We start from the raw sequence: 23,152 nt of genomic DNA, 5'->3' as shown, positions 1-23,152 counted from the left end.
GAGCTAGTTTACTTGATACATAAAAGAATCAAACACATTGATATTTTCTGATACCATCTTCAGAATGCACTCATGATTATGACAGAAAATGACAGTAAGTTTGATGGATGTGGTGTGATGAATCAAGTGAGTCTGATGATTCGAACTGTAGTGAATCAAATAATTTAGATGATACACTGTAACCAAACATGAACCAAGACTGCAAAAAACGGTACAACTACTCAGGGGGAAAATGGTTTTCCTGGAGAAAGAAACCTTTTGAACCATCCCTCAGTGCACATTTAAAGGACAGAGTGTCAGACATCCAGACGATCTTCATACTCCACTGGAGTATTTCAGGAAGTTCATAACAACAGAAATGTGACACCGGAGGGTATGTAACAAACAAAGCTCAAACAAAAGAATCTGAATGTCACAGAAATGTTAACACCACTGTTAAAGAACTAGAAATATTGATTGGCCTTTTCCTGCGCAGGGGTTTTTGCCCAGTGTCTGGAAATTGGGTAAAAAAAGTGTGTGCGTACTGGGTAAAACACACAACATCATGCAACCATGTTCAGACCCTACAGTGATAGTCTACATTTTTCTTAACACTGATTTGTCGAACATGCAGGAAGAGAAGTGCTGGAAGATTTAACCATGGATTGCTTAGATATTACTCCAGAGGAGCACAACTGTCATCTGATGATGAACCAATGGTGCCCTTCAAAGGGACACAGCCCCTCAAAGCCCAGTAAAGTAGTATGTGAAGCACAAGCCTCACATTTGAGAACTGAAATTTGAGGCTGCTGCTTTTTTTTGTCTTGAATCCTGTGTAATTTTGTGCTCTTCAAGGTGGCAACTGGGAAGAAAACCTTACCTGGCATGTAAGGTGATGATGTAGTCAAGCTGTGAAAAACATTACCATCAAAGCAAAACTTCAAAGTATTTTCTGACATTTTTGGTTGACCTGCTGCTGTGATTGCACACGACATGGTGTCTAAAAGAGACTGAAACAAAATAGCTTCCAAGCATTCACAAAGATGTCGCTCATCAAGTAATGCCACACCTGCACCACCACCATACAAGAGAGTTTGTGTTGGAGTTCAACACTGCTGCACCTGATACACTCATACCAATACAACACATACAAGTGTCATTATCATGTTAGTGTCATTGTGGTGCTGAGAATGGTCCATCAGTCATTTAGGGCAGCAATCCCCAACCTTTTTTCACATAAGCTATAATTTCACGGACCGGCGGGGACAGGGTAATTTAAAATAGAATATCAATACTACTCACAAATGACGGAAAATCAGTGGGAACCCACTGATTTTTTTTATGCAACGAAACACTCCCACCTAGGGGTGATAGGTGACAATAATACCCGAAGTGTAGTGAAAATGGATGCAGTGTTTTAATTGCTTTTGTAGCGATCTCTAAATATTTATTGTTTCTGTGTGGCCTGGTAATAAATGACCGGTCCGTGGCCTGGGGGTTGGGTATTACTGATTTAGGGCACATTTACATAAAAAGCGGTAAAACCGTTTTTGTGCCGGCTGTGCTGTTGTCTTCTATGGAGTGAGGCAGTGCTCTCGATCCTGCCTGTGTGCTTTCCTAAGCGGCGCACCGTGCACTTTTGTCACGTTGGGCTCGAGATTTTTGTGCTTGCTATGGCTCTCCAAGTTCCACCTGAAGGAACTTTGACTCAGTTTGCCGCTGACTTTTTTAAAACGCCTCCAATGAGACGAACTGTTTGACCTAGTAAAAGCGACTCAGGCCATACGAACAACGCTTAACGTGAACAAAACTTCACATGACTTATTGTATTAAAACAAGACCAGGGAATTCAATTAATGGAGAAGACTTCTGACCAGTAATAATTAAGAGAACATTAAGTCATGTTAAGCTTTTTTAACAATAGGCATTTTAGACTCTCGGAAAAGCTGATTCTCACAATTTCTCAGCACTCTGAGTTATAACACAAGTTTAAAAGTGAAAATGAGGACAATACAGCTGAACACAGATACATGTAGAGGCTTTCAGAGTGGATTTGATGGTTATTTCACACAAATGCATATTCGATGCACTTTGATGACGTTCTATCACACCACTAAAGCCAAGCGCTGAGCAAAGCAGCAGTTCGCGTCAAGTCTCGTGGTTTTGCCGCATCTTATGTGAAGGTGCTTTGGGGTTCCCCCATTTAAATTGCTAAATAAAGTACAGTGGTGATCTATAAAATTACATTGGTACCTTGTAACTTGACGTCCCTTAAACTCGAAATATTTGTGGAGAAATCCTTCATGGAGAAATCTGTACCCTTAAACTCGACATTTTCCTTAAATTCGACATTCAGCCTTAAAAAATATATTTATTTAATTTCAAATTAACAATGAACAGCCATTTTGTTCAGCGCGGTGCTGTGAAACATCATCAGAGTGTGAATATCAGACGAATCTGCATTACAGCTGGGGGTTCTGAGAAATTGTGAGAATCACAGATATCTTAAAAAGTATAATAAAAGCTTAACGTGGATTAATGTACTAAAAGAATGACACAAACACTAAACTTAATTATTACGGCTCATAAGTTCTCTCCACTAATGACATTTTTTGCTTGTTGTTTTAGTACAATAACTCTATATAAAAACACTGAAACACAATTGAAGACAGTTAAAAATTAATATAAAAAATACAATTTAACCTGCACTTTACCTTTACTTCTTTATTGTTTCCTTATGCTTCTTAATCATTGTGATGCTTCATCTTGGAATACGTATACTGTTCAGTAAAGGTGCACTACTCATGTGAATGCGCCTTTACTGCACGGAATACGGTATTAAAAAGAGTAACAAAGAAGTAAACGTAAAGTGCAGGTTTTATTGTATTTTTATATTGATTTTTAACTGTTTTCAATTATATTTCTATTATGTTTTTATATTATATTTGTGTTATTTTCAGTGTATAAGTGTCAAAAACAACCCCATTATTTTACATTTGTCTAAAATATATGCTGTTCCACGGGACCATGAAACACATTAACAGGTTTCCCATACATCCTTGTGGGAAAAACACCTTGAAACTCAACGTCCTTTAAACTCAACGCCACTCCCAGAACCAAATAACGTCAAGTTTACAGGTACCACTGTAAATAAGATTACCAATGAATGAATGTACATGCCAGATAGGTGTACCTAATAAAGTGCTCAGCGAGTGTGTGGTAATAAGATTACTAATGAATGAATGTACATACCAGATAGGTGTACCTAATAAAGTGCTCAGCGAGTGTGTTTTTCCTTGTTTTATGTTGCTAATTGACTCACTGACTGGTTCTTGTCTGCCGGGCTTGAATTTAGCCGTACAAGACATTAGTTCCTGTCGTGAGCGGCGTGTCCTTTGCGCGAGAACGATCTGAAATCACTTCACTTAACCTTTTTACTGATGGATATCAGGGCTGTTCATCTGTAAGCGCTCGTTTCAGCACGACTAGATTGATTGATGGAGCTTTAATAAGGGAGGAAGCATTTGCTTGGGTCCCTGGTCCCTCAGGAGCTCTGATGAGGAGTTGGAGGGTGGCTGCTCATCCTCGCCCAACAGCTCCTGACACCCGAGGTCAACGAGAAGACAAGCGCACGCAGACCGGAATAGATTGCAGTGCCTACTCTCTGAATACAAATCAGATACATATAGCGTGATGCTTCCCATCCTCATCTGTAGGCTGCATATTCATTTTAATTCAGTCTTTATAAGCGGTGTTGGTATATCCCGGCCTGACGTAGCAGATTTCTGGTTCAGGAGCGGCTCCTGTTATATTTTGTACATTATTTACACTTCTGTAAGTACTGCAGTGGCAGTAGAGAGGTGGCTGCATTCCTCTATTGTAAAAGCAGAGCCACGTCTTGTGTATCACGTGGCCCCGCGTTAGAGCTCTGCAGGCCTTTTCATAAATAATGCCGCTCATTTCTAACGCAGAACACACCGTATAAAATATTTAGTGATGTCCTGGGGCCATAAAGCGCAGAAGGAGACGGGGAAATGAAGTGCCGCGCCTGCCAAGACTGGTCTTGTTTGTATGGGCATGGCCAATCTGTGACCACGTTCTCTCCCTATAGAAAGAGTCGGGATGAAAAAAGCGTTCTCTTCAGCGCAGGTGTGCTACACTAGCCGTAAACAAAGGCATATTTCAGAGGTGTCCTGTGTGTGCCCTGCTAAGCTGCTTTCTAAATGAGGGTACTGGTGAGGAATGAATGTAGGTGGCGGTGTGTAAAGGCACGGCGCTGTGGGGGAAAAAGGTAATGGCCTCCTATCTGATTTATTTTGCAAATTTGTCACACTGAATATTTAGATCATTAAGGAAACATTATATAAAAAGAAGCTAATTAAAAACACCTTGTGTAAAGCATTGCTTTATTTATTTAAAGCACAAAGTCATTTGATGTCTTTGTTTTTTTTTGTGTGTCTTGGATTATATTGTTGCTGCACATTGGCACACCAGTGCTGACATCTCAAACTCGTGAGTTAGAATCTCAGATCTGGGTGCCTACAAGGACAATGAATGAGGGAGGGTAGTAGGGATTCTTCGTAACTGAAGCGGCCTTGGAGATCAGTGTGTGACTCTCTGTGCGCGATACGGATCCCCATATGAACCCATCTCGTGCAGGTGGGAAGAAGTGGCCGGCTATTGCATACGTGTCATAGGGGGTGTGTGTTAGTTACAGCTCTCCTCAGTCAGATGTGGAGGTCTGCAGCAGTAGGAGCTGAAATACAAATCAGGCAATACGATACGAATAAATTGAGAGAAAAATTAAAGGGATGAATAAGAATTATACTCTAGCTTTAGCTCATGGAAAGATGACCACATTCTCCTTAGGCACGGTGGCTCGGTGGGTAGCATTGTCACCTCACAGCAAGAAGGTCCTGGGTTCGATCCCCAGGTGGGGCGTTTGGGTTCTTTCTGTGCGGAGTTTGCATGTTCTCCCTGTGTCTGCGTGGGTTTCCTCTGGGAGCTCCGGTTTCCACCCACAGTCCAAAAACATGCAGTCAGGTTAATTGGAGTCACTGAATTGCCCTATACTGCCCTGTGATGGACAGGATCTCCCTTCCAGGGTGTTACTGTGTGCCTTGCGCCCATTGAAAAGCTGGGATAGGCTCCAGCCCCCGTGTCCCTAATTGGATAAGCGGTTAAGAAAGTGAGTGAGAGTGAGTGTTTTCTTAATAGTGGCGAGTTGTTCAGTTCCGGAAGCTGCAAAGCGACCCCACACCATCACACTACCACTCCAGGTTTAAATGTTCTTGTTGGCACACCGTGCTAGTATGTCAACTAACATCTCCCTTCGTGTACCAAAAACGGTTACATTTGCTGACAGGCCAGAATTTGCAAATAAATCACACTTGTTCAAGTTTATACAAATTAAAAATCAATGCTAATTTATTTACATTTGAAAATAACTCGTTTCTCTGCACCGTCCGCCATGTTTTGTTTTGTTTTTTTTCTGTGAGAAAAGTTGTGCCACACTGAATGCTGGGATTGCCTCCACCGCTAAGGCAGCATCGGATGCTCCCTCGTTCTTCTGTCAAAATACTGTTGAAATTTCAAGATGCCTTACTAGTGAGCATATTAAGGCATCTAGGATTTCAAACAGCCTCATTCTTGGGAGCGTGCATAGGATGACGTAAAATGCTGCCTATCTAGAGAGCTCACTAGGTTTTTGAACACACCCACTGACTGGATATGTCTGTGCGGGGATGGCAAGGCCCCACAATGGATAGGCGTCCTTTCCTGGGTGTGTTGCTTTATTGTTCCCAATGGTTTAGGCCCAGGGAAAGGGGGGTTGAACCACCATGGCCCGAGCAGGGATGGATCAGTGGTGGAACATGAAATAAAATGAGAAAAAAAATCATATCAAAGTGTGAACTGTTAGAGCTCATTTAATCTAATCATTTAATTTAGTCAATCTTATATAGCTCATCAGTGCAGCTGTGTTTATAATTACCATTTAATCACTTTTATGCCGAGCTCATTTTTCATCTCGAGTGTCTGCTATTTTGTTCATGTCCTCTATTTAAAGCAGCGAGTAAAATAAAAACATTTCTTTTGTCAACTTTCAGCTTAAATGTTCATCTTTGATTTTCATGCTCATCCTATTAAAACAAATTTCACACTTCAGTTACAGAGTCAAATTAATTTGTCGCTGGTTTGTCACTTTGCTGCTTTAAATGTATTATATTTATTAACCTTAAAGTAGAATTTGCATAATTGGCTTTGAGAATTCTCTAAGTAAGCATTAATAGTTGCTGTCACATTTGGTTATTTTTAAAGCAAAAAAAAAAAGTGCTGCATCATGCTAAAGGTTTAAATGTGGTGTATATACTATCATATATCCCCTCCAATCGGAAATATTAAACCCCCTTTACCTTAAAAGCTATTATGGTGATGTGTATAGAATTTAATATATATAACAGGAAGTCTCAGTGAACAGAGAATTAGTTATTGATACTTGGCAGGCAATGTGAGAACATAAGTCGACATCATTTTAGTGTAAATGAAAAACATCTAGATCTCTTGTGCAAGTGCACTGTTATTTAACCCACATTAATACTTTGTGGAACATTCTTCTGCCTTGATATAAACTAAAAGGTGATTTTGATAAGTGCTACCAAGCTTCTGAAGCCTCTCTTGTGGAATCTTCATTTATTCTTCTCATGCAAAAGCTTCCAGCTCATTGAAGTTTAATGTGTTTGCGATATTCCAGGACAGGTTCCTTCACCAAGCTTTGGTTGACATGAAAGTGCGCTTAGTATTACTCACTCACTTTCTTATCCGCTTATCCAATTAGGGTTGCAGGGGGGTGCTGGAGCCTATCCCAGCTTTTCAATGAGCGCAAGGCACACAGTAACACCCTGGACGGGCGCCAGTCCATCGCAAGGCAGGCACACATACACACCCATTGACCTATAGGGCAATTTAGTGTCTCAAATTAACCTGACTGCATGTTTTTGGCTGTGGGAGGAAACCGGAGCTCCCAGATGAAACCCATGCAGACACAGGGAGAACATGAAAACTTTGCACAGAAAGTACCCGGACCGCCTTGCCTGGGGATCGAACCCAGGACCTTCTTGCTGTGAGGCGACAGTGCTACCCATCGAGCCACCGTGCCGCCTGCTTAGTATTACTGTCTTGCTAAATAAATATCAATTATCTAATTATCACCAGGGTTTAATTTCACCACAGAAAGCATAAGATTTCCTCTCAGAATGCTTTGGTATTGCTGTGTATCCATCATGCCAGTTACACAGTCAAGATTTATAAATAAAACATTCGCACATCATCACTGATCCACCTCCATGCTTGAATTAGTGTTAGTAATCTTCTGGTCATAAGTGGCGCTTTACTTTTGCTGGTCAAACCATTGATCTATTTGGCCAAGCAGTTCCAGTTATGATTCATCACTCCATAATATTGTGTCCCAGAACTCTGCAGCCCAATTCAAACTTCAGGTGAATTTCAGTCGTCCCTTTGTGGACTCCTTTGTGGAGTGGTGTGCATCATGGTCATGGAGTCCAGCCATAAAGTTCTTGGTCGTTAGGTGATCATCTTATTCTTCACACTGACCCATTTGTCCTAGAATTCATCAGATCATCCTGTAACTTTAGCAGCAACACAAAGGTTTTCTTTGTTGTCCTGATGAGATTGCTAAGGCATCTGGATGGAATTCTGTCCTCTGAAGTTTGGAACTTCCAGACAGTACTTGGAGGAGATGCAATTGGCAGAGGAGTTACAATTGGGAATTAGAAATAATGTTTTAATCAGTAATTATGTCAAATCTTACAGCTTCATCTTCACTACAGATACTTACCTAGTGTACAAGAACAAGAATGTACTTTACAGTGGTCAGTGTTTTTCATGAAATGGGGGTTTGTTAGCGCCAGTGGAATGGATAACCTGCATATCTCTGAAGGCTATACACTAATCAGCCATAACATTAAAACCACCTCCTTGTTTCTACACTCACTGTCCATTTTATCAGCTCCACTTACCATATAGAAGCACTTTGTAGTTCTACAATTATTGACTGTAGTCCATCTGTTTCTCTGCATGCTTTGTTAGTCCTCTCTCAGGACCACCACAGAGCAGGTATTATTTGAGTGGTGGTTCATTCTCAGCACAGCAGTGACACTGACATGGTGGTGGTGTGTTAGTGTGTGTTGTGCTGGTATGAGTGGATAAGACACAGCAATGCTTATGGAGTTTTTAAACACCTCACTGTCACTGCTGGACTAAGAATAGTCCACCAACCAAAAACATCCAGCCAACAGCGCACCATAAGCAGCGTCTTGTGACCACTGATGAAGGTCTAGAAGATGACCAACTCAAACAGCAGCAATAGATGAGCGATCATCTCTGACATTACATCTACAAGGTGGACCACTAGGTAGTTTCCAACCAATTATGGGACGTTGTTTTTGGAATGTTCTTGCAGTCTTCACATTTAGAATGAGTTCAGTTTAATACAGGTTATAATTATTGTTGTCTGTTTTATTTATATATTCCCTACTGTCCCATTATATTTGCTTTTCTATATATATGTTTTACTAATCAGATACAGCTCAGATGTAGCTCAGCACTTGAGGTACTGGCATATTGATCGGTAGATCTCGGAGGTCAAGCCCCACCATTGACAAGTGGCCACATTTGGTCCCATGAGCTTAACCCTTAACCCTGAATTGTTTGCATTATATTCGGTCACAGTTGTATATGTCTGTAAAATAGCATCTGCTAAATGTTATAAAAGAATATGACAGCAGATAATGTAGAGAAAAGAAAAGAGACACGTCAATATGAAGAACACAGCGTTGACATTTTACCATATTTGGCATTTTTTGTAGCATTTTTGTTTTGCTTTTAATTTGTGTTTTTATTTACACCGATGAGGCATAACATTATGACCATTCTCCTAAAATTGTGTTGGTCCCCCTTTTGCTGCCAAAACAGCCCTGACCCATCGAGGCATGGACTCCACTAGACCCCTGAAGGTGTGCTGTGGTATCTGACACCAAGATGTTAGCAGCAGATCCTTTAACTCCTTTAAGTTGCGAGGTGGGGCCTCCATGGAATCAGACTTGTTTGTCCAGCACATCCCACACATGCTCGATTGGATTGAGATTTGGAGGCCAAGTCAACACCTCAAACTCGTTGTTGTGCCAATTGTGATGCACTGTATATTCTGACAGCTTTCTATCAGAACCAGCTTTAACTTCTTCAGCAATTTGAGCTACAGTAGCTCGTCTGTTGGATCAGACCACACGGGCCAGCCTTCGCTCCTCACGTGCATCAATGAGCCTTGGCCGCCCATGACCCTGTCGCTGGTTTACCACCGTTTACTCCTTGGACCACTTTTGTTCGATACTGACCACTGCAGACCGGGAACACCGCACAAGAGCTGCAGTTTTGGAGATGCTCTGACCCAGTCGTCTAGCCATCACAATTTGGCCCTTGTTAAACTCGCTCAAATCCTTACGCTTGCCCATTTTTCCTGTTTTTAACACATCAACTTTGAGGATAAAATGTTCACTTGCTGCCTAATATATCCCACCTACTAACAGGTGCTGTGATGAAGAGATAGTCAGTGTTATTCACTTCACCTGTCAGTGCTCATAATGTTATGCCTGGTCAGTGTATTTAGGGTCCTTATATTTGAGTTAACATTTTTCCTTAAACAATTATCTCACACAACAGCCTTTGTTTATTTACACCTCCTTTTTGCGTGTGCTATCATTAATGTAACTATTTTATGTATAGTTACCTGCAAGATCTACACTAACTAAATCAAACTGCACAAGGAAATGCATTTTCTTTATTTGAAATGTTTTTCTAAAGATTTGATTGAGAACTGGACAGATTCAATAAGCCTTCTGTGAGACTATAGGTTTTGGCTCAGTTTGGTCCAGAGTGTTGTCTGGAAAAAAAAATACTATTTCTTACAGCAGAGTCTATCCCATCTAGCCTATTTCCAGACAATTCCACCCCTGGGTTACATCTCTTGGCTAGAACTAATACCAGCTCTGCAATAGACAGCTAAAAGTGTCTGGAGCAATTAGGTCCCGTTTCCAAATGGCTGTGAAGCTGTCAGCATGAGCTAGTGAAAGTTTTAGGAACTTAGCCTTTTAGATTCATTACTCTGTCTGCTCATCTGTGTTATTTTGCACTGAGCATCTGGTGTTGTTATTCTATTGATTGACATTGGGCTTTGTGCCTAATAGGAAACCTTTTGAAACTCTGCAGCGCCAAAACCAACTCTCCATCTCTGCGCTCGTTTCTGTTCCAGGCTATCGGATCCGTCTGGGCTCCAGCACGGATAAGAAGGACACGGGTAGGCTACATGTGGACTACGCTCAGGCCAGAGATGACCTGTACGAGTGGGAGTGCAAGCAGCGAATGTTCGCTCGAGAGGAAAGACATCGGCGTAGGGTAGAAGAGGACCGTCTGCGCCCTCCGTCGCCGCCGCCCATAGTCCATTACTCGGAGCATGAGTGCAGCCAGTTGGGCGAGAAGATCAAAGGTGAGATTCTGTTTTTTATTTAAGAGCAGTGCTATTTTGGAACTGTTGCTATGAACTGCTTTGCCACAGTTTGTGTCAAATTATTGTTCTGAAGCCTGATGATGTGTTGTGTGTGTTCTACCCGTCTGGGTTTACATGATGTCTGTCTCTCTGGGTTTGAAGAAGCATGCTGCTAAATAGAAAGCACCATCTGGATGTTGTCTGTATGATCCTTTGCAGTCTATGTTGGCAGAATCAGAGGGAACAGAAGGGGATTTTGGACTTACTATAGTAATAATAATAATAATACATTTTATTTATATAGCGCTTTTCAAGATACTCAAAGACGCTTTACATAAGACAAATAATCAAAACAAATACGTACATACACCATACAAATCATAGTACAAAATCAAAATAGTACATCAACATCAAGAATAATTAAGATAAAAACAAAGAGAGCAGCATAAGACAGTTCATTAAAAATTAGCTAAATTATGAGAGAGAACAACAAATATAGAACAATTTCTTAAAATTAGACAGAAACAGGACAGATTTACATGCAATCAGGAAACTGAAAACTTTACAAGTTTTAGGATCTAGGACTTCACATTTCTGTCGTGATCTAAGTATAAAAACTATTAAAAAGAATAGCAAAAATAAAAGCATTTATTTTGTGTTGTTACAAGTTAAATGCCACTCTGAATAGATGAGTTTTGAGAAGTGACTTGAATTTGGACAGGTCAGGACAATCTCATAGGTGTTTGGGGAGAGCATTCCATAAAGATGGAGCAGCTATGGAAAAGGCCCTGTCACCCCAGGTCCGGTGCTTGGTCCTAGAGGGTATGGACAGTAGGTTAGCCTCAGAAGAGCGAAGGCTACGGGAGGGAATGTGCTGATGGAGCAGGTCGGTGAGGTAGGATGGGGCCTGATTATGGAGAGCTTTGTGAGTGAATAGAATAATTTTGAATTGAATGCGTTGAGCAACGGGAAGCCAATGAAGTTTTTGTAGAACAGGTGTAATATGATCACGGGAGCGAGTATGAGTAAGGAGGCGAGCAGCTGAATTCTGGATATACTGAAGTTTTTTTAGGATTTTGTTAGATGTACCATAAAGGATGCTATTGCAATAATCAATTCTGGATGTAATAAAAGCATGAATCAAGGTTTCGGCGGCAGAAAAAGAGAGTGATGGACGTAGACGTGCTATGTTTTTTAGATGAAAGAAAGCAGTTTTGGTGATGTGATTTACATGGCGGTCAAAAGAGAGGTTGCTATCAAAAATTACACCAAGATTTCGGATGTTAGAAGACGGAGACAAAGTGTCATTATCAATGGTAATTTGAAAATTTTTTGTGGTTTTTGCCAGGGTTGTAGGACCTACGATGATCATATCTGATTTTTCACAGTTTAATTTGAGGAAATTAGCTTTCATCCACAATTTCATTTCAGTGATGCAATTTGTCAGAGTGGAGTGAAGTTCAGTATTAATGGATTTGGAGGAGATGTAAAGCTGAATATCATCAGCATAGCAGTGGAAATGTAAACCATGCCGACGTATGATGTCACCAAGGGGGAGCATATAAAGAATAAACAAAAGGGGACCTAACACTGAGCCTTGGGGAACGCCTTGGGACAGTGGAGCAATGGCAGAACTACAATTGTTGATATTAACAAACTGTTGTCTGTTTATGAGATATGACCTTAACCACAAAAGGGCAGTACCAGTGATGTTGACAGAGGATTCAAGGCGGGACAGAAGAATGGAGTGATTAATGGTGTCAAAAGCTGCAGTAAGATCAAGGAGGACGAGAATATTAATTTGTCCAGAGTCTGAGGAAAGAAGAAGGTCATTTGTGACTTTGAGGAGGGCTGACTCAGTGCTGTGCTGGGGGCGGAAACCAGACTGAAATGATTCAAATAGATTATTGGAATTTAGGTGATCTTTGAGCTGTGAGGCAACAACACGTTCCAGTATTTTCGACAGAAATGGAAGATTGGAAATGGGCCGAAAGTTACTCATAATGTTAGAGTCAAGTCCAGGTTTTTTAAGTATGGGAGTAACAGCAGCCAATTTGAGTGATTGAGGGACTGAGCCAGAACTAAGAGAGGAATTGATTATCTCTGTGATAAGTGATGAGATAACTGGAAAACAACCCTTAACAAGTTTTGATGGAGCAGGATCCAAAACACAAGTGGAGCTTCGCATCCCTGTTAAGATCTCAGATAGGTCCAAAAGAGACACAGGTGAGAACTGAGACAGAGGCTGGGTAATAAATTGAGATGAGATAGGCGGAGAAACAGAGATGACAGGGGAAACTGTCAGAAAATTGTGGATATTCTCAACTTTTGTTTGAAAAAATGAGAGGTAAGAGTTACACTTGTCAACTGTAAAGGAATTGGTAGTATTGTCAACTGGTTTGAGAAGTTTATTTATTGTGGAAAAGAGAGTCTTAGGATTTGTTGATCCAGCATGTATGAGTTCGGAATAGTAAGTGGATCGGGCTGCCGTAAGAGCGTCTTTGTAATGTTGAAGATAATCAGAATAAATCTGATAATGTACTGTTAGACCGGTTTTCTTATAAAGTCTTTCAAGCTGGCGTTTACGGGATTTCATTTGGTGAAAGTATCTTGTGTTCCTTGGTATGGCCATCAGCTAGCCTACACTACTTTAGGAATAAATGTCTATATAATCTATACAGTACATTTATTATAATGTTAGAAATCATACCTCCAGATTCCAGGCTAAAACGACTTAATTTATAATGTCTATAACTACAGTGTGTAACAACGTAAAAGTCCTCCATTCCTGCATTTCAGGCCTGCAACACATTCCAAAAAAGGGACGGGGCAATTTAGGGTCAGTAATGAGGTGAAAAAACTAAATAATGATGCGATTTTAAACAGGTGATGTCAACAGGTGATTGTAATCATGGTTTGGTACAAAAGCAGCATCCAGGAAAGGCTGAGTCTTTGATGAGCAAAGATGATCAGAGGATCTCCAGTTTGTCAACAAATGCGTGAGAAAAACAATGTACCTTAAAGAAAGATTGGAAGGGATTTGCATATTTCTCCCTCTACAGTGCATAATATTATTAAACGATTCACAGAATCAGGAGAAATTTCAGTGCGTAAAGGCCAAGGGCGCAAGTTTAAGCTGAACGCCCGTGATCTTTGATCCCTCAGACGGCACTGCATCAAGAACCTCCACTCAACAATAGCTGATATAACCACATGGGTGAGGGATTACTTTGGCAAATCTTTGTCAAGCACTACAATACAGAGTTACATACACAAATGCCACTTAAAACTTTACTGTGCAAAAAAAGAAGCCTTATGTTAACCATGTCCAGAAGCGGCCTCAACTTCTCTGGGCTCAGAGGCATCTAGTATGGACCATCGCACAGTGGAAATGTGTATTGTGGTCAGATAAATCAGCATTCCAGGTCTCTTTTGGAAAAAAATGGATGCCGTGTGCTCCAAAAGCCAGGGTCTGTCATGGTATGGGACTGTGTCAGTGCCCTTGGCAAAGGTCATTTACACTTCTGTTATGGCAGCATTAATGCAGAAAAGTACATTGAGATCTTAGAGCAACATATGCTGCCTTCAAGACGTCATCTTTTCCAGGGACGTCCATGCATTTTTCAACAAGACAATGCAAAACCACATGCTGCACACATTACAAAGGCATGGCTGCGGAAGAAGAGGGTACGGGTACTGGACTGGCCTGTCTGCAGTCATGACCTGTCCCCAATAGAGAATGTGTGGAGAATTTTTAAACGAAAAGTGGGACAACAACGACCCCGTACTGTTGCACATCTTAAGACGTGTTTGCAGGAAGAATGAGACAAAATAAAAGCTGAAACACTAAATCACTTGATCTTCTCGATACCAAAACATTTTTCACCAAAGTGTGGTGAAAAGAAATGTCAGCATTACAAAGTGGTAAATACTTTACTGTCCCAACTTTTTTTGGAATGTCTTGAAGGCCTGAAATGCAGGAATGGATGAAATATCCAGGTTTATCCTGTCTGCAATCAAATAAAAGTCAAAGTCAATGTAAGAAACTCAGTTTTTTATTATTTGCGTTTTCCATGCTGTCCCAACTTTTGCTGATTTGGAGTTGTAACCTAATAAGTATTGACTTTAAACAGCTGTGCCATGTCCACTATGGCATCAGTAGTGCTGGATCACTTATTTTAAATCTTTATTTTATTTTTGCTGCTGGTCTCACTGAGAGCTACCAAACAAAGTGTCATTGTATAACTACAATATATAACTTGCAATAAAGTTCGTCTTATCACTTCATTTTTTAACTCCCAGGCTTTAGCAGATCCACTTTTGCTGCGACCCATTTGTAAATCAGACCAGTGTGCACATTTGTAATCAGTAACATACTAACACGCTCACCTGAAATACAAACAGAGAGGAGGAATAACAAATCTTACTCTGACTTAGTAGCAACCCCCAGTGTTTTTTAATTAAACGTTATCTGTACTGAAAACGTCGTGTGATTTGATGTCAGGTCACTGGTGTAACATTTGTTTCCCAGGAATCTCAGCAATTTATAGTCCAATAAACATAAGACAACAGCTTCTAGGATCCGTATCTGCTAATGGATAATGCACAACTCATAAATGCCTTAAATCACCATCTGTAATTCTAGTGATACCGTCATGGCATCTGGTTTATTGACAGTATGGAAAAAGACAAATAGGTTTGGGATGATGGAAAAACCTGCTAGAGGTGGTGCCGAGGTTGATATATTATTAACAGGTAAGGGTGAATTAATTAATTAATCATAAATATCATACCTAATCCTTTAATTGAATTATGCAAAAGTGATCCATTCACAAACCAAACCATAAGACAACGTTCCATAAATAGCTGTTGATTTAATTATAACAAATTTTGGATTTATATTACAGTTTTAATTCAGCAATTAAAATTACATTTGGTAGATATGTCAGAAACTAGTACCTAATTTAAAAACTGACTTTAGCAAATGTACACAAAAGTTCATTGGTGCCACTTAATGCAGCCATATTTTGTTGATTAAATTGATGGGATTTGGGCTTTTCTGTTGAAGACAAAGCTACTAGGATCAGAAGTAAAATGCTTCTCATCTGCCACTGTTTCCCAGATGTTTACTGCACTTTCTGATAGTCTCTTTGGTGGAGCATAAGCTAGCTGGTTAACAGTGTACGGGGGAGAAATTTCACTCAATTGCTTACACAATAAACTAGAGCAGCTAATCTCATTTTTCCTGTAGTATATTTTAATGTTAGCAATTTAGCAAGAAAGCCAGCTCTGTTCTTTGTGTCTCATCTATAACATGATAGCGAGATCTGTGTAGCCAAACCATTATCTCAATATAAAATCATTGTTTTCGTTGCAAATAAAAGAATCCAAGGCTGTAATTATCTATATATAATTGTTTTTTAAAGACAGCAAGGGACTCAGATGTTCGGACAGACAGAGGAAGTTCGTTCCACCATTTGGGCGCTAGAACAGAGAAGAGCCTTGATGTTTGTCTTCCTTTAGTCCTGGATGGAGGCTCAAGTCGAGCAAGACTAGAGGCTCGGAGGTTGCGTGGTACAGAGTGGGGTTTGATAAGACCCCGAAGGTTGCTTGGGGTTGGTCCTTTTTTGGCTTTGTAGGTGAGCGTCAGTGTTTTAAACTGAATGCGTGCAGCTACAGGAAGCCAGTGAAGAGAACGCAGCAGTGGGGTGATGTGGCAGTGTTTGGGTTGGTTAAAAACCAGACGGGCTGCTGCATTTTGAATGAGCTGTAAGGGTTTAATCGTGGACATGGGAGCTCCAGCCAGAAGGGAGTTGCAGTAGTCCAACCGTGAGATTACAAGTGATTGCACCAGAATCTGAATAGCTTCCCTGGAGAGAAATGGACGAATCTTCCTGATGTTGTACAGGAGGAACCGACACGCTCTTGCCATGTTGGCTATATAAGGAGAGAATGTCAGCTGGTTATCAAGAACAACACCAAGACTTCTTACCTTATCAGATGGTCTGATCTGGGAGTCATCCAGAGAAATGACTAGGTCCTGGGTTGGAGACTGATCTCCAGGAATAAGCAACATCTCTGTTTTGCTGGGATTAAGTTTTAGATGATGAGCTGACATCCATTGTGAGATATCTCGCAGACATGCTGAGATGCGAGCTGAGACTTGCGTGTCTGAAGGAGGAAATGACAGAACGAGCTGAGTGTCATCTGCATAGGAGTGGTAGGTGAAGCCAAACTGGTACGGATCGTGGAGATCATTCTGAGTAAGAAAGGCAGATAGTTGGTTATAGACAGCACGTTCAAGAATCTTTGATAGAAAAGAGAGGAGTGAGACAGGTCTGTAGTTGTTAATGTCTGTAGTGTCTAGTGTAGGTTTCTTAAGAAGGGGAATGACCTGAGCTTTCTTAAAAGCAGTAGGGACAACACCTGATGTCAGGGAGTTGTTGATGATGGGTGTGATGAAGGGGATTAGGTCCTGTGAGATGTCTTTGAGGATGGTGGATGGTATAGGGTCGAGTGTGCATGTAGTGGGATTGCTGGATGAGAGGAGCTGTGTAACCTCATCCATGGTGAGTGGGGTGAAGCTGGTGAGTGTGTTGGTGGGTTGAGGGTCAGTTGAAAGTGGGTCAGTCTGAGAGAAGGATTGATTGATTTTGTCGATCTTGTCCTGAAAGAATGTTGAAAAGTCAGTAGCAGTGAGAGAGGCAGAAGGGGGAGGAGGAGGGTTCAGAAGACAGGAAAAGATGGCATGAAGCGTACGTGGGTCAGCAGAAGATTGTTCAAGCTTGGCTTTGTAAAAAGATGTTTTTGCAGCAGTCAAGTCAGTCAGCAGTCACGTATAAATGTGACCATGCCGAATACAAATAAATTCTGAAATTTGTGTAAATGTTCCCAATTTACCCAATTTGTTTTGCTGATTATATAATTTGTAATAAAACACATAGTATTCTTTTTAAGAAAAGGCAAAATAGTAAAATTTTAACTAGAGGTATTAGACTTTTGCTTGCTACTGTCTGTTAAATCAGTCATGGCATATACTTAAATATATGAGTACTACTGAATTATGATAAGTTATTAGGGATGTAACGATACACTCTACCCATGATGCGATGCGATTCACGATACTGGGTTCACGATACGATTTTTCTGACTTTTTAAACCAAATTAAATTATGACAAAGTTTCCTTTTATTATTTCTCTTTAAAAAAATAAGATAAAATACTGTATTTGTGCTTATCTTTTATTTATCTAAATAATAAATGCCCTTTTGAATGAATGCTGTACGTTTCCCTTTTTGTGTAAAAAAATAAAAAAATAAAAAAAATGAAATGAAATTTTAAAACAAATCCCACATTAAACGGATAGATATCCTCACATAAATTGTAGGGCAGTTGTAGCTTAGTGGTTAGGGTACTGAACTAGTAATCAAAGGGTCACTGGTTCAAGCCCACCACTGCTAGGTTTCTCCTGTTGGGCCCTTGAGCAAGGCCCCTCAACCCTCAATTGCTCAGAATGTATACTGTCACACTACTGTGTCGCTTTGAATAAAGGCGTCTGCTCAATGCAGAAAATGTAAATAAAAATGTAAACAAATAATTTTGGCTGGAATATTTCGAATCTGGCAACCCTGTAGTGACGTCAACCAGACGAGCTGAATAGCTCCAGTGCCCTCTGCTGTTTAAAGTGAATATTGATTAATTATACATGTAAACCGATTTGAATCGTCTTGTGGTGCATCTTTACATCCCTATAAGTTATTATGAATAATTCTCATTTGAATACACAGGGCTCTTCTGCTTAAGAAGACTAGCTGCCAGAGACTATTTATTGACCCATGTCAGGAAATGTATAGCATTGAATGCAGTTTTACGGTCACATTTGTAACATTTAGCTAGCCAGAATAACAAAGGCAAAAGCTCATATTCAACTGCTTGTAAAAATGATGTTAAATCTATTTTACCATTTTTAAGACTTTCAAAATGAGGTAAAAATCTTGGTGATTACATAGTGATTCTTAAGTGGTTAAACTGACCAATTCAATTAAACTCCACTATGGTCCATAAAGCTCAGCGTCTCACTCGGGAATTTTCTTTCAGCTGTGTCAAAGTGGAGCACTTTCTTTAGGAACCATTTTTAAGCAGTCTAGCATATTGAGGTTTCATTCATTTTAGATCTGCGGTTCTCAACATTTTTTTTCTTAGACCACCCCCCACCTGTGTTTTAAAAAATTCTGAGACCCTCTTGTCAAGGGTTATAATATTATTCTTAGACTTTTTGCAGGAATGACAAAAGGTATTGTTTAATTGCTCATGGGAAATTTAGTGAATTCATGATGAAGGTATACATTTTGGTATTTTCTGATTTGGTTGATGTAAGAGGTTTACTTCTAGTGAACTGGTAGTGGAAGCTTCCTCACCCTGTTCTACGTCAGCAGGATCTATATTTACATCTGAATCAGAATCTTTCCTGGTCACTGTCAGTTGACCTTTGCATTTGTGGTGGGCAAATATGTGTCAATTCTTAAAGACCCACCATAGGCTATAGGTAGTTTAAAATAGATCTATATGACATTCTTCCAAATGCCAATAGTCTATTGATTTTCATGTCCCATAACAGGTGATTCTTTTTCACTCTTTTAAATTAAATAAAACAGGGCCCCTCTCTGGACTCAGGGGCCTTGGCCCCCGGTTGAGAACCACTGGTTTATTCTAGGTGAGAAAATGCAGTTGAAAAACATGGATCTAAAGTGAAGTAATTTTGGTACATAAAATAACAATAAGGCATACAATGTATATGCATCAACATACTACTGGTCTGTATGACCTAAAGTTGGGTTACAACATGATTAAACCATTGGGAACCCAATAACAAGAATAAATTTGCTTCAGCTGTAATGTGATATTTAAACACCTGTGTTGGCCTGTAGAGTTCTGGGACACAGTTCTATAGAGTGGCCATATGGATCACTGGTTTGTCTGGTAACAGCCGACTATGCAGATCAGTTTCATGGCATCAGTTAATATAATTGGACATCTGATTGGTTTACTGCAGCACTTACCTGTTAGTACAATATCTGGGTATGTGGCTGTGCAACAATATTTCCTCATTTTTTTCTGCTGAACACAACAGAATCGTTCAGACTCTCAAGGGCACCTCATTTCAAAACCAAGTCCTGCCATCCTGACAAATCTTTAGCCCGCCATCATCTCCACCTATGACATTTCAATAGCCCCTTAAATGAATCTTGGCCACTTCACAATCAGTAGAAAAAATAAAGGGGAAATTGGATGCCAGCTCACATTTTTCATAAAAAGGTTTTTATAAAAGAGCTTTATATTGTTTTGCTATTCGATTCAGACTCAAGCAATGTTATTGTCTAGAGCTGCTCAAAGAAATACGATTGTTTTTCTGCCCAACAGTGCGTCGAAAGGTTTCGGTGTAAAGAGAGCTGGAGCTGTGAAGTTGTGTTTCATAACAGGCTGCAAAATAGTTTTTAGTAAGAAATTCACACATTTGCAAAAGGCAATTTAGAACATTTAACATTTTCACCTTCGACACCTTCGGGAAAAAAAGGGACAGTGGTAGCCTAGTGAGTAGTGCTTTGTGCTATCAGTCGGAAGATTGTGGGTTCAAATCCAGGCTCTGCTATGCAACTACTGTTGGGGTCTTAACCCTGTCTGCTCCAGGGGTGCCAATGACTGACCCTGCGCTCTGAGCCCAGCTTCCAAACAAGCTGGGAAATACGGAAAATAATTTTGTTGTACTGTTCACATCTATATGTATATGTGACAAAGCAGTTCTGTTCTACTCCATTCTATTCTGTTCTACTCCATTCTATTGTAATCTATTCCATACAATTCTATTCTGTTCTACTCCATTCTATTCTCATCTATTCCATACATTTCTATTCTGTTCTACTCCATACAATTCTATTCTGTTCTACTCCATACAATTCTATTCTGTTCTATTCTAGTGTATTCTTTTCTGTTCTATTCTATTATTTTCTATTCTGTTCTGTTCTATTCAATTCTGTTGTGTTCTATTATTTTCTGTTGTACTTTGTTATTTCTGTTCTGTTCTATTCTATTCTGTTCCATTCTATTTCGTTCCATTTTATTCTGTTATATTCTTTTCTGTTCTTTTCTACTCTGCTCTCTTCTATTTTATTCTGTTCTGTTCTATTCTTTTCTGTTCTGTTCTATTCTATTCTATTCTGTTTTATTCCGTTATGTTCTGTTCTGTTTTGTTCCATTCTATTTTGTTCTATTAAATTCTGTTCTATTCTTGTGTATTCCATTTGGTTCATTCTTTTCTATTCTATTTAGTTTTATTATTTTATTTTATTCTATTATATTTGTATTATTCTTTTCTGTTCTATTTTGTTTTATTTTATTGTATTCTATTCTGTTCTATTATTTTCTATTCTGTTCAGTTCTATTCTGTTCTATTTTATTCAATTCTGTTTTATTCCATTCAGTTCTATTTTATTCAGTTCTATTCTGTTCAGTTCTTTACTATTCTATTTTGTGTAGTGCAGGGTCAGTAGTTCTTTCATTAAAAAAAATCCCACACAGACATGGGTAGAACATGTCTAGCTGGAGCCGTGCGACACCCTCTTCACCTGCTCCGTTAGCATGTTGCCCTTCCTGGTGCAGCAGCAGCACTTTGTTTTGAAGAAGATTAACAAGGCTGTGAGAATAAAGTTGATGTAGTGTTTTGTGTAGAAGATGAAGGTTTGGTACAGTGCCGGGCTGGCAGCTAGTTACCAGGCTGCCTGTAAAACTAAACGATTCTATTAATATTGAGCACAGCCTCCGTTATTCATCTTTATGACACATTGATTCAATCTGGGAGGCGGTGATGGATTATTAATGAAAGTCATTAGAGCCAGCTTTGTGGCCCTCACACCTCAGAGAGCAGAATGAGCTTTTGTGTGTGTGTGTGTGTGTGTCTGCGTGTGTGTTTTGTGTGCATTTATGCTTGTTTTTTGTGTACATATGTGTTAGTGTGTTTTACTTATGAAGTGTGTGTTTGTGTGTGTGTGGTTCCCTGGGAGTGTGTGTATGTGTGTAAGTAAATGGATTTATATGATGGCTGTTTTAGTGCTTGGGTGTGTGCACTTTTGCTTATGCTTGTGTGTGTATATATATGTGTGGGTGTGTTTTGCTTATGCTTGAGTGTGTATGTATGTATGTGTGTGCTTGTACACTTTTGCTTATGCTTGTGTGTGTATATATGTGTGGGTGTGTGTTGCTTATGATTGCGTGGGTTGTGTGTGTGTTTTGCTTATGATTGCGTGGGCTGTGTGTGTTTTGCTTATGCTAGTGTGTGTACATGTGTGTGTGGGCTTGTGTTTGCATGTACAATTTTGCTCATGCTTGTGTGTGTGTGAGTATGATTTGCTTATGCTTGTGTGTGCTCCCTTTCTGCTTATGCTTGTGTGTGTGCTTTTGTTTATGAAGTGTGTTTGCGCTCTTATGCTTGTGTGTATGTGTGTGGATGATTGCTTATGCTTTTGTGCTTATATGTGTGTGGATGGTTGCTTATGCTTATGTGTGCATGTTTTTGCTTATGCTTGTGTGTATATGTATGTGTGTGTATGTGCTTATGCTTGTGTGTGTGCTTTTGTTTATGAAGTGTGTTTGCGCTCTTATGCTTGTGTGTGTGTGTGTGGATGATTGCTTATGCTTTTGTGCTTATATGTGTGTGGATGGTTGCTTATGCTTATGTGTGCATGTTTTTGCTTATGCTTGTGTGTATATGTATGTGTGTGTATGTGCTTATGCTTTTGTGTGTGTGCGCATGTTTGTGCGTGTTCTTGTGTGTGTGGTTGCTTATGCTTTGTGTTTGTGTGTGCACTTATGCTTGGGTGTTTGTGTTTGTTAGGGCCAGTGATAGCTCAGTGGTTAAGGTACTAGACTAGTAAACAGAAGGTTGCCGGTTCAAGCCCCGCCACCAAGGCCCTTAACTCTTAACTGCTCATCGTGTTCCGCTCATTGTGTAAGTCGCTTTGGATAAAATAGTCTGCTAAATGCTGAAAATGTGTGTGAGGCTACTTATGCTTTATGTTTGTGTATGTTCACTTCTGCTCGTGTGTGTGTGCTTACGCTTGTGTGTATATACAGTGTATCACAAAAGTGAGTACACCCCTCACATTTCTGCAAATATTTCATTATATCTTTTCATGGGACAACACTATAGACATGAAACTTGGATATAACTTAGAGTAGTCAGTGTACAGCTTGTATAGCAGTGTAGATTTACTGTCTTCTGAAAATAACTCAACACACAGCCATTAATGTCTAAATAGCTGGCAACATAAGTAAGTACACCCCACAGTGAACATGTCCAAATTGTGCCCAAATGTGTCGTTGTCCCTCCCTGGTGTCATGTGTCAAGGTCCCAGGTGTAAATGGGGAGCAGGGCTGTTAAATTTGGTGTTTTGGGTACAATTCTCTCATACTGGCCACTGGATATTCAACATGGCACCTCATGGCAAAGAACTCTCTGAGGATGTGAGAAATAGAATTGTTGCTCTCCACAAAGATGGCCTGGGCTATAAGAAGATTGCTAACACCCTGAAACTGAGCTACAGCATGGTGGCCAAGGTCATAC

General features: G+C 40.0%; 1 protein-coding gene across 3 annotated transcripts in view; it reads left to right on the top strand.

The window, feature by feature from the left end:
- Positions 1–23,152, top strand: part of enox2 (ecto-NOX disulfide-thiol exchanger 2) — a 616,994-nt gene that overhangs the window by 496,467 nt on the left and 97,375 nt on the right. For all 3 annotated transcript variants that reach the window (XM_062990318.1, XM_062990353.1, XM_062990367.1), the window contains one exon: positions 10,304–10,537. In XM_062990318.1, coding sequence (XP_062846388.1) covers positions 10,304–10,537 — 234 coding nt within the window. The remainder of the gene's footprint in view (positions 1–10,303; positions 10,538–23,152) is intronic.

Source organism: Trichomycterus rosablanca, chromosome 1 (assembly GCF_030014385.1).
Source record: "Trichomycterus rosablanca isolate fTriRos1 chromosome 1, fTriRos1.hap1, whole genome shotgun sequence".
NCBI classification, from domain to species: domain Eukaryota; kingdom Metazoa; phylum Chordata; class Actinopteri; order Siluriformes; family Trichomycteridae; genus Trichomycterus; species Trichomycterus rosablanca.
The sequence above is the reverse complement of the archived record's forward strand: the minus strand, read 5'-3'. Positions and strand labels throughout refer to the sequence as shown.